At 40.9% G+C, this 12,502-nt stretch overlaps 1 protein-coding gene across 1 annotated transcript; it reads left to right on the top strand.

Moving 5' to 3' along the window:
- Positions 1 to 402: 402 nt before the first annotated feature.
- Positions 403 to 5,785, top strand: LOC131745893 (keratin, type I cytoskeletal 12-like). The gene is made up of 8 exons (XM_059046595.1): positions 403 to 966; positions 1,357 to 1,439; positions 2,396 to 2,552; positions 3,512 to 3,673; positions 3,775 to 3,900; positions 4,268 to 4,488; positions 5,141 to 5,211; positions 5,688 to 5,785. Exons 1-8 carry the CDS (start codon positions 418 to 420, stop codon positions 5,783 to 5,785), a joined length of 1,467 nt encoding a protein of 488 aa, XP_058902578.1. The 5' UTR covers positions 403 to 417.
- The last annotated feature ends 6,717 nt before the right edge of the window (positions 5,786 to 12,502 follow it).

The raw sequence follows: 12,502 nt of genomic DNA, 5'->3' as shown, positions 1-12,502 counted from the left end.
GAACTTTAAGAAACTTAAGAATTAGGAAGAAATATTCATGAGTTTATCCATTCAGCAGTCACTCTTTGCTTTCCTACGGTGCATAAGACACTGGGCAGTGCTGAGAATACAAGCAATAGAATAATTTGGAGATGAAAAATTCCTTATGACAACCTATCTGTACTCCACCCAGATTTCTTCTTTCTATCACAAATATGTAATGGGAACAATTATTCAATTAGTTCTATACCAATGAATTGTCAATGTGCATAAACCATTTTCTTGTTGAGATGGCCAAAAAAGGTTGGCAGGGAGGGGAGACATATTTTTGAATGGAGAGAGTGAACTTTTCAACGGCAACACCCAGTCGGTAACCTATAAAAGGTTAGCCTTTCTGACACCGAACCATCCCTGGCTGTGGGTCTCTAGAGCAGCACCATGTCATTCTCCGCGCGCACCTCTGGGCTGCCCCAGTGGCCGTCCTCCCAAAGTGGGACATTGGGCAGAGCCAGGGGCATTTCTGCCTCAAGCATCGGAAGCATTTACGGGGGAAGTGCCTTGGGCTTTGGAGGCAGCTATGGGGGAGGCTTTTCAGCTGCTTCCATGTTTGGTTCCAGTTCTGGCTTTGGCGGTGGCTCTGGAAGTTCCTTTGCAGGAGGACTGGGCGCTGGTTATGGAGGAGCCAGGGGAGGTGGCTTTGGGAGCCTTGGGATTGGATTTGGGGGAAGCCCAGGGGGGGGCTCTCTAGGGATTCTCTCTGGCAACGATGGATGCCTTCTTTCTGGATCAGAGAAGGAAACTATGCAAAATCTTAATGACAGGTTGGCTTCCTACCTGGATAAGGTTCGAGCTCTAGAAGAGGCTAACGCTGACCTAGAAAACAAAATTCGAGAATGGTACGAAACACGAGGATCTGGGACTGGAGACCCCGGGTCACAGAATGATTATAGTAAATATTATCTGTTGATTGAAGACCTCAGGAATAAGGTAACAAAATGGCTTTTTAGAGGAGCTTTGGGAATTATTTTTGACTTTTCTTTTTTGCTATTTCAATATTTTACAGTCATAAATCACCTAAAACTTAGATATCTTTCCATTCAACTGTATTTGGAATAATTTCTCATCTTAAGATATTTAGTTTTATTTTATCATTTACCATAAAGTGATTGTTTTTTACACTACCTTTTCTGGGGGAAATGTATGTTTCTTAATTTTTAAATAATATTCTCTACACATATTTTCTTTTAAAAAGTTAACTGCCTTAAACCCTTAATAAAATAGCATTATAACATCACCTAAAATTTTCCTTTCAAAGATATATTTGCAAAACACTATCTTTAACGACCTCACTTTGTGTGTCTCCCCCTGTTTTGCCAGATCATTTCTGACAGCACTGCAAATGCCCAGCTCCTCTTGCAGATCGACAATGCAAGACTGGCTGCCGAAGACTTCAGAATGAAGTGAGTAGAATAAAAGAAAGACTAATGATGATTGACATGCCCCAGTATCTCTTCTTTTTCTCTATTTTCCTGCCTTCATTGATGGCAAATATTTCCAACCTTCTGCAGTTCACATGCTCCATACATTTAATGTTTTGGTAAATTCACATTGGGCATTCTATTAGAAAGTAACTAGATTCAAACACAATTCACATTACATGTCCTTAGTTATAAAGTACTTAAAGCCAGGGCTATGGATTGCCATATTTGACATTTGTTATTGACTCACGTTGCGACATAATTCCACCAGGGTCCTAAACCTCAATCCTCCATGCATCAAAATGAATTACTAATGTTTTTGCCTGGGCGTTAAACGAAGTGACCTTTTTCCCAATGACACATACAACTTAAATATTAACCAGGCATTTATTTTTATATTGCCTCCTCCTTTCCCATTCACCACCCTCAGACATAAGGAGAAAGTACTAACGTCCTTTTTGCTCTGCAAAATTTCCTCACAGGATGTTGCAGTGGTGATGATCCTGAACCTCAGTACGAGTTACTAAAGAAGTATCACTGTTTTAAATTAAACCATGAATAAAGGTTAAGCAAGATGACTAATTATTATTTAATTTTCAACCGCTTTTAGGATTCCATCAGAAACTCCACCTGGAGAGGGGCTGCTACTTACTGTTCATAGCCAAGGCAGCCAGCCAGAGGGGAAGAGGTAGCCTGGGATGCGGTGCTATTGCGATTCATTGCTGGTAGAAAAGTGTCACTTCCTAAATTTTTCACTTCTCTCCAACTGAGCAGCAACCTATCATTTAAAAAGAGGAAAAGAAAAAGTTAGAAGAGCAAAAACAGTCTCATGCATTACAATGCTGCTAAATTTATATGCAAAGCAGCCCTGAAGATCGCAGGGGGCTTATTCAAATGGGTGTGTTGATTCCCTGGACTGTTTTGCACTTGGTTTGCAGATACGAAAGTGAGCTGGCCCTGTGCCAGAACGTGGAGGCCGACATCAACGGCCTGCGCAGGGTGCTGGATGAGATGACCCTGGCCAGAGCCGACCTGGAGATGCAGATCGAGACCCTGAATGAGGAGCTGGCCTACCAGAAGAAGAACCATGAGGAGGTGAGAGCCAGAAAGCACGGTTCTCTAAGCTGCTTTTTTCTACCAGACTCAAAAATTACAATTTCAAATTTATACTTCTGGAGTTAGAAAAGATATGCATGATACACTATCCCCCTGTTAAGATGACCATTTGTTTTGAAGTTGTGGTGGTGGTTTCTGTTAAAGCTTAACACATTAGAGGCACTTTTTGATTTTGTCATTTTCATCATTTGGTAAGGACAATCAGAATTTTAATTGTCCTGATTTAGTGATTTCTTAAAATATAGTATTTTTATTCACTAGCTAGGAAAAAAAATGTTAAAAGGCTGACCTTGCACTATCTAGTGAAAAAAATTCTGGAAGGATTGAAGAATTAATCTTTTTTGTCATAGAAAAGAAAAGGAGATACTTATCAAGAAAAAGATATAGTATTTTTAAAGTTCAAAACTAAAAGTCTACCAATAATACATACTGTTATATATGTTAGAGAAGCGAATTATACCCAGTGTAATACACACATGGAACTCTGATATACCGCAATGTATACAAGTAATCATGCATGACCCTGGCACTAGGCTCCTAAAGAGTTTTCCACTGTAAAGCAATGACTATGGTAGAAACAGTGGCCAAGCCCAGGGACCGTCTGCAGCCCTCGGTTTGGCAGCTGTAGTTGAAAACCCCGGGTACATTTCCACCAGGCCTTCCCTTCTTGCAAAGGTTGTGGAGCCCCAAGAAGCGGGGCCGACTCATCCATCAGGCATGGTAGGCATAGCACCCAGGACCCGCGGTGAGTTTAGGGGCCCGTGAAAGTGTCTTAAGTTCTTTCAAAATCAGAATAAAAATACGAATTTTAGGTAAAAAATGTTTGAATATATTGCATTGATAGGTTTGTCTTTACACCAACTATGTTTTGTGGAGGAAGAGGTCCACGAAAGTCACGATGGGCCCCTGCGCCCCTCTCTCTCACTCGCTGTTCCCAGGAGCTCCAAAGTTTCCAGGCCGGCGGCCCAGGCCAGGTCAGCGTAGAAATGGACGCTGCCCCCGGAGCGGACCTCACGAGCCTCCTTAACGACGTGCGGGGGCGGTACGAAGCCATAGCCGAGCAGAATCGGGAGGATGTGGAAGCCTGGTTCATTGAAAAGGTACCACTAACAAAGAAAAAAGGGGTTGATACGCTTGCATTAAAGACCGGGGAGAGGAGCAGGGCTGGCTCACGTCCCCTCCCCTCTCTTTGCTGTGGCAGAGCGCCGAGCTCAGGAAGGAGATCAGCAGCAACGCCGAGGAGCTTCAGTCCAGCAAGAGCGTGGTCACCGAACTGCGGCGCGCGCTTCAAAACCTGGAGATCGAGCTCCAGTCCCAGCTCGCCATGGTACGGCGCGCGCCAAAAGACGCGGCTTCCTTTCGCCTTGCAAAGGAAATGTTTCATCCAAATTAGTAAGGCCAGGGTTTCCCTGGTGGCACAGTGGTTGAGAATCCGCCTGCCAATGCAGGGGACACGGGTTCATGCCCCGGTCCGGGGCGGCTGGGCCCGTAAGCCATGGCCACTGAGCCTGCGCGTCTGGAGCCTGTGCTCCGCAACGCGAGAGGCCACAGCGGTGAGAGGCCCGCGTACCGCAAAAAAAAAAAAAAAAGAAAAGAAAAAAAAGGATACAAATTAATTAGTAAGGCCGTTGGCTGCCTTCCGCATTTCGGTCCCCTCCATTGTTACGTCTGTGCCATTTCCCTCCCCCGTGCAGAAGAAATCCCTGGAGGACTCACTGGCCGAAACCGAGGGCGACTACTACGGCCAGCTGTCCCAGGTGCGGCAGCTCATCGGCAGCCTGGAAGAGCAGCTACTGCAAGTGCGCGCCGACGCCGAGCGCCAGAGCGCCGACTACCAGCTGCTGCTGAACATCAAGGCCCGTCTGGAGCTGGAGATCGAGAACTACCGCCGCCTGCTGGACGGAGAAGCCCAAAGGTGAATAGATAACTGAGGCTGAAAATAACCTCAATGGCTGACGGACCGTGGACACTGATGCAGTCTGGGGGCAACAGAAGTGGGAAGGGTTCTTTAGTTGACAGAAAATAACACATCTAGTAAAGACACGCCTTAGATTTGTTAAATGCTCTACATTTTGCAAAGTGTTGTCACCTGTTATCTTCCCTGATAAAAGTTAATAAAATGCTGGGATGAACAATGGCATCACAGACAGAGGCATGCTGCAGATGAGTATTAGAAAAATCAACCGTCCGAGTTCTGATGTTAATGCCCCGATGCTGAGAATGATATCAAATCACAGCCATGCAATCACCTCAGACCTACTGTAGCGAACTTTCCAAAAGTAATAACTGCCTGGACTAGTGGGAATTCAGGACTGTAAATCAGGAAACCAGATCTTCCATTAATTGCCAGTTTGCTTCACTTTAAGAGCCCGTTTTAGGCAGGGTTTGAGAGCAAAGGTGCACTGCACCAGCTGATTACTCTCAGGGCGCATCATTCAATCATTCTTAATAAAGAAATGTATAATACTTTCTCCAGTTGGCCAAGTTTTAGCTCAAATAGCAAATTCCTTATTCCCTCTCATTCCAGAAAGCATCATGTGATATCAACTCCCTTGTTTTCTTTACAGTGACTGTTTGGATGAAAGTTCCAATGTGGCAGCCTCCAACTCTCAAACACCGTCAACTGATTCCTCCAAAGGTATGCAGATTCCCTAAGAAGCACTTAGAATAAGTCAGAATCACATCTATTAATGACGAAAACTGTAAGATCTCATTGAATATTGCAGTGTTATCACTAATTTAAATTTAAAGTATATTTGTATTCAGAGCAAAGGAAAAATATTTATGCACTCCTGCAGAAAAATGAGTAGTCTGTTCTGTGTTAAAACTTTTGGCAAGCTCAGGAAGGAAAAAAAAAAATCGACAAAGTATTATGAGAATCATAAACACTTTTTAAATTTTAAAAAGAAAAATATTTTCACTTGTGCACAACACTGAATACATTTTGTTAAATAAAATGCATTTCGTTTAGAATGCAAAAGTCACTTTTGAAAGTTTAAATTTGATGGACTGTATTAGTCAATACCTAATTTAGAAGCTTAAGTTAAATAACCAATTTTAGATGAATATTTGAAACACTAACTTTTGCCCTCTTTGTTCCAATTTTATCTTTAGACCCTACCAGAGCCCGAAAAATCAAGACAATTGTGCAGGAAGTGGTGAATGGTGAGGTGGTCTCCTCCCAAATTCAGGAAATTGAAGAACTAATATAAAATTTCAGAAGATCTGCGTGCGCCATGACTGGTTCCTTAGGAACAAGAAATTTACAAGTAGAAATTATTCCTTTTAGAGTAAGAGGATACATTAGTTCAATCTCGATTTCTGTTTGTTTCATTTTCTTTGGATTCCCTATCCACTTTGAGCCTTTTTTTGGCCTTCTGAAACAAAATTTAATTACAAATAATTGTGGAAATGTTGGTCTTCATAACAAATCAAAATTGCCTTACATCTTTCTGGACCTACGGTAGTCTTTTAATAAACTTTCTTCTAGTGACCTGGAACATATTTTTAATCACCAGACTTTGATCAAGTAGCATCATTTTTAAAAAGTTAATCTTAATAAAAGATGAATGGTAATAATGTGAAGTGTGTACCTCCTTGACTCCAACAATAGTGTCAAGGGCATAGAGAGAGGTTTGTGAAATACTGATTAAGTTAAGAAGATTCTTTTAGAAGTTCTTTCCTTTTTACATCAGCCCATCAAGGTTACAAAAAAAAATTGTATTGTTCACTACATGGGATAACATTTGTCCTGTTCTTTTTCTAGCACTTTCTTTCATTCAATCAGAAAACACTTGTGAACTCCCATAGTGTGCCCAACTCAAGCCTCGAAGGTGAATAAAGATACGGTCCTTGCCTGGAGGAGTTCCCAACTGAGGGCAGAGATAGACATCTACTGGGAACAGTGATACAGTGAGATAGGGTGGATAGAAGTTCAAAGGACGCTTGGAGGAAGAAAAATTTGTGAGGAGGCAACCAAATGCTTCATACAGAAACCAACCAGGCAGAGAAGGGAGAAAGGGAACAGAGGAAGCACATAAGAAAGGACACAGGGGCATAAACAAACACTGCTTTGATGGCCTTTCTCCTATTGGGCACCTGCAAGGCCCAGGGTGGGGTTTCTATTGGGGTGGGGCAGACCCACAAGTCAATAACAGATGTCACGTTCTGGGTTGGGGCAGAAGGCGGCCAAAGTCTAAGCCTGAGTAGACTGTGGTTCAATCTGGGTTGCCAAATTCAAAACCCTAAAAGGAAAAGGAGAGCAAGATCTAACAATTAAGAGCCTGATCTCTGAAGCCAGACTGGGTTCAAATTCTGACCCTTATACTTAATAGCACGTAACTCAACCTCTTGTCTGCTTCTGTTTCCTGATCTTTAAAGTGGGGTGAGTTTGTGAAGATTAAATGAGGTGACATACATAAAACAGTAGGAACAGTCCCTGGCACTTAGAAGTACTCAATATTTGTGTCCTATTATTATTTACTGTATGTAACCAAAATACTACGGAGAAACCAGGGGAACTGATGAGCAAGGAGCGTCAAAGGAGCAGAAAGGAGAGGAGAGAGTCAGGCAAGCCTGGAGGCATTCCAGCACTGGGTGCAAAAGCCCACAGAAGATTATTATGTCATTTTCAGCTGACTTGCTTCCGTATGCAGCTTTCTGAAGTCACACTTCTTTTTAAATTTGCTAGTGATCTCAGGTGCTCCATTCATTTACTTTATTACTCATGGCAATTCAGCTCTCTGTCTAGACCTCACCTTCCAGAACTAATGCTAGGAGAACCTTACCTTTCAGACCTAAAGAGATTATCAAGGTCTTCTCCTGCACAAGCTCCATAGCCCCCAAGTAATAAATGATGCCACCTCCTGGTACTCAAAAGTGGCTGCAAATAGTCACTGCTTTAAACTGCATCTGTTTTCCTTACAACTACATCTGAATTGTGTGAAACTCCAAGGAGAAAGGGATGTTGCACATGTATAAATTCGGTGGTCATTTCTTAGCTATTATCCTAGTTTCTCAGCCTTCCCAAAATATTGGGGAATATTTTCTCTACTGGGCTCCCAAAGGCATCACCTCACTGGAAGCTTTTTCTCAGACTCTTCTTTGTGACTTCTGAATGTTGACTTAATCCTATCGTCTTCTCTCTCTACACTCACTCCCTAGGCGGCCTCATCTAATCCCATGGCTTTAAAGGAACCATCTATGGATGGATGTTACCTACACTCATTGTGGTGACCATTTCCCAATGTATACAAATATTAAATCATTATGTTGTATACCCCACACTATTAATATAATGTTATATGTCAATTATACCTCAATGAAATAAATAAAGTAACCACCTATGTATAAATAGATAAAGTAACCACTCCTTGTGGTAACCTCCAAGATGGTCCCAATGAGCCTCACCTCCTTGGTACTCATGCCCCTGAGCATTGTTCCCTCCCACGATGAGTAAAGCAGACCTACTGAAGGAGTGACAGTGTGTGAATTCCAAGGTTAGGTCACAAAAGCATTTCTGTCTGTCTTGGTCTCTTGGATTGCTCATTCTGGGGGAAATTGGCTGCCCTTAAGTTATACTGCGGGAGAAAAATCTATTTTAAAAAAATCAGTGATTTCACAAAATTGCCCACTGAAGATCCAATAGCTAGCATCTCCTGGAATAGCCAGCAAGTTAAAAATCACAATCCTATTCTGATGAAATCTTAGAATATTCTACAGTCTTCAGTTGGCAAAGGAAGCATTAGATGTCTTATGATTTCAGTTCTCTTTACCCTACTCTCACTGCCAAGAAATGCAGTTAGCATAGAATCCTTATCATGAAAGTCTAGGCCTCATTCCCTACACCACAAGCCCTAATTCAACACAGATGTGAAAGGTCCTTTCAGACTCAGCAATTAATGAATTGCAGAAATGAGAGGTCTGTCTTAAAGGAAAGTAACTCATAAGAAAAAACCCAGGTATAGGATCAGAAAACAAAGACAAGCATATCATTAAGATTATTTTAAAATCTAAAACTTTATTAATTTAAATTTTAACTTTTATATGCATTTATTGTGTGTGTAGGCTAGAGAAAGTTCTGGAAAATATTGTATATACTAAATTGTTAGAGTGGTTATCTCTTGGAAATTAGTCAAGGTGTTTGAAGAATATTTTTTCTTTTGTACATTTTTTAAATGCTTAACAAACAGTATATGCAACTCTGACAATTAGAGGGAAAATGAATTTTAGTTATCCAGAACAAATGGGTTTGCAAGTAGGTCACAGTAAAAAGGGAACCATCTAGAAAACAATCACGTATTGCCAAAGCAGTCAAATCTTCAGGATTTGTAAGAGTGCCACCTACTGGAATCTCAGGATATGAACCTTAAAAAAATTTAATCCTGCTTTTTAAGCCACTTGAGATATGCTGGATACTACAAAATGGGTTTGGGATTTGTCTGTTTGTTTGTTTTAAGAAAGAGAGAAAGAAAAGACAAGGAAAAAGCAAACCTGTTTAAAAGTATCAACTTTATAAATTAACATTTTCTTATTTAAATAAGTGGTATTAGTTTCCAGAAAGTCCACCAGTAAAGAGGTAAGTTCTATAAGGCATAAAGTAAAAAAGAAAGCTAGTAGTTATTTACAGTGTAGAGAACCAGACAGCCAGTCTGAACTACCTAGTCTTTAAAAAATATACTCAAACATCAAAAGAAAAAAATGTATTCATATACCTAAGTAAATGGCTTTTTAATGGGGTAGTAAATGTTTCTTAAATCTTGGTACTGGATCTAAGATTAAAATGTCATTGTTTAATATTAGTATCATAAACTCAATATCAAACTAAAAACCATTAGTATCCTAATTAAATGTATCCTCTCCATCACTACAACATTTTTTTTTTTTTTTTTTTTTTTTTTGCGTTACGCAGGCCTCTCACTGCTGTGGCCTCTCCCGTTGCGGAGCACTGGCTCCGGACACGCAGGCTCAGTGGCCATGGCTCACGGGCCCAACCGCTCCGCGGCATGTGGGATCTTCCCAGACCAGGGCACGAACCGTGTCCCCTGAATCGGCAGGCGGACTCTCAACCACTGCGCCACCAGGGACGCCCCAATCACTACAACTTTTTAATAAAAGCTATGGCTGCAACATTCAGCAACATATTTATTGAAGGATTTTTTATGACCAGAATTCACAGTTGAAAAATAATCACCTGGTGAATAGATAAATTATGGTACATCCATACAATAGAATACAACCTACCCATAAATAAGGATGTACAGAAAAACAACATGGATGAATTTCAAGACCATTATGCTGAACAAAAGAAGCTAGACACAAAAGAATATATACTGTATGATTCCATTTATAGGAAACTCTGGGGGGAAAGAAATCTAATCCACAGTGACATAAAACAGATCAGTGGGGACTTCCCTGGTGGTCCAGTGGTTAAGAATCAGCCTTCTAATGAAGGGGACTCGGGTTCGATCCCCGGTGGGGGAGCTAAGATCCCACAGGCCGGGAGGCAACTAAGCGTGCGAGCTCTGGAGCCCCTGCACCATAACTAGAGAGAAGCTCGCCCACATGCTCTGAAGCCAGTGCACCACAGCTAGAGAGAAGCCTGCAGGTCACAATGAAAGATCCCGCATGCCACAACGAAGATCCACGCTCCACAACTAAGACCTGACCAGCCAAATTTAAAAATAAATTAAAAAAATAAAAAACAGATCAGTCAGTGGTGGTGGTTCAGTGGTAAAGACTCCACTCTTCCAATGCAGGGGGGAAGGTTTTGATCCCTGGTCTGGGAACTAAGGTCCTGCATGTCACGTGGCCAAAAAAAAAACCAAGAAAAACAAACAGATCAGTGGTTGCCTGGGCTGAAATGGTTGGTGAAGTGGGGGTTAACTGGTTAACTAGGAAGGGTCACAAGAAAACATTTAAGATTAATGGAAATGTTCTGTATCTTGATTATGGTGATGGTATATCCATTAGTCAAAATTCTCCAAACTGTACAATTAAAATGGGTACCTTTTATTGTATGTAAATCATATTTCAAAGTTGATTTTTAAATAATAATAGTAATTTAATAGTCTGTCTTCATGACGATGCTGTGTTGAAAGCATGAAGAGGCCATGTAGGATAATCAATGATGTGCTAGGGCAGGCTTGCACCTGCTCTTGAGTGCTGATTGGTAAATATTCAGGAATTTTCCAAGCTGGCTATTAAATCATTGGTAATTTGAAACTGGCCATGATGGGAATATCTACACTATGGGACTTGGGCTCTACTTATGTATTCCCCTAGCCAGCTGGTTTAAACCAGCACACGACGGAGCACAGTAGTTAAAAACACAGATGCAGAGGCTGCTGCTTGGGTTTGGGTTCCAGCTCTGCCATTTTCCACTGGTTTTATTTACCCCTCTGTTCTTCAGTTTTTTGGCCTGTAAAAACCAAGGCAATAATAGTACCATGATTTTTACAAGGATTCAGTGAGTTAATTCACATTTCACAGAATAAGCACTAACTAAATGGTAGCTGTTATTATTATAGAGAGAAAGAACAAAGTTTCTCTACAACCAAAATTAATTTGCAGATTTCCTCTCAGACCCCAGACTTATTCTTTTCCTTCTCTTCATGCAAACTCCCAGACAATTTCAATTTCATAAAAGAAATGTGCAATTTTCTTTTTCCCCTGAAATATGTCTCCTTAGCTGACTGCTAAGAGGTCAGATTTTCTCACAGGACATATTGGTGTAATAATATTTATCCTCCCTACATCACAAGCTGTTGCGAGCTTCAAAAAGACCAATTTCTGGGGCTTCCCTGGTGGCGCAGTGGTTGAGAGTCCGCCTGCGGATGCAGGGGACACGGGTTCGTGCCCTGGTCCGGGAAGATCCCACATCCCGCGGAGCGGCTGGGCCCGTGAGCCATGGCCACTGAGCCTGCGCGTCCAGAGCCTGTGCTCAGCAAGGGGAGAGGCCACAGCAGTGAGAGGCCCGCATACCACCACCACCAAAAAAAAAAAAAAAAAAAAAAGTCCAATTTCTGTGAAAGAGCTTTGTAAGCTGCAAATCATGTGAGAATTGTAAGATGCTAATATTAACACCACTGCTCAGATTGAAGGGGAGGGTTCTACAAGTAAACAGAAGACATAGAAAACAGGTTGAGGAAAATCTTAGGACTTCAGGGGATTATCATTCACAATTTTCAGGGGTTTTTTTTTTGCTTTAACATACATGGTATAACTGTTAGCAAAATCCTGAGTAAGTGCAATGCTTTACACACATGCATTAGATTGCAAAATTCAGAGTAAATATTTAAACTCTATAGAATGCAAACACAGGGCCACCAGGCCTTTTAGAAACCACTCTTGCATTCTGGTCTTCCTTCAAATTAAATTAACTGTGGATTTTTAGTTACTAAAACATGCCATTGTTTATGTTTCACTATGCATATATTCTTAAAGAAATGCATTTTTTTTCAAAATCATGAAAGCAGACTTGTAAATAAAACAGTCCATGGAGAGGCAATGGGGTCTAACAGATAGAAACCAGATGGTATTTCAGGCTTCATTCAGTGAGTTATTATTTTACTCAAAACAAGTTACTCAACTTGAGATGATTTCCCTTCACAAAAAGACAATAACAATATCACATATAATCACATTAGCCCTGCATTTTGTAATTCTCATGAAAAACACCATAAACACAGGGTATTAAGAACTTGGCTGGTCAGAATATATTCATTTTCGTTATCAGCTTGGAACCCATTTCCTAAAATTATATATACATGAAGTTTCTGCTGAGGAAAGTGTATCCATTTTGAAATATTTCATTTATTTGAAAATATCCTGGGATTTTTAAAAATCACTTAAGCCTGCAGTTTCACACTTCAAATGAACATAGCTGCAAATACAACTTTTTTTAACCAGTTGAAGTGTAATTTTAATTT

Source organism: Kogia breviceps, chromosome 19 (genome assembly GCF_026419965.1).
Source record: "Kogia breviceps isolate mKogBre1 chromosome 19, mKogBre1 haplotype 1, whole genome shotgun sequence".
NCBI lineage: Eukaryota > Metazoa > Chordata > Mammalia > Artiodactyla > Physeteridae > Kogia > Kogia breviceps.
Note: the sequence above shows the minus strand (reverse complement) of the source record. Positions and strands in the feature narration are given on the sequence as shown.

What these genes read in the sequence shown, in the direction of transcription:
- LOC131745893 (XM_059046595.1), top strand. Translation starts at nt 418, where the DNA reads ATGTCATTCTCCGCGCGCACCTCTGGGCTGCCCCAGTGGCCGTCCTCC. An exon ending in TTGAAGACCTCAGGAATAAG is followed by an intron (nt 967 to 1,356) that starts GTAACAAAATGG and finishes CTGTTTTGCCAG; the next exon opens with ATCATTTCTGACAGCACTGC. An exon ending in CTGGACGGAGAAGCCCAAAG is followed by an intron (nt 4,489 to 5,140) that starts GTGAATAGATAA and finishes TTTTCTTTACAG; the next exon opens with TGACTGTTTGGATGAAAGTT.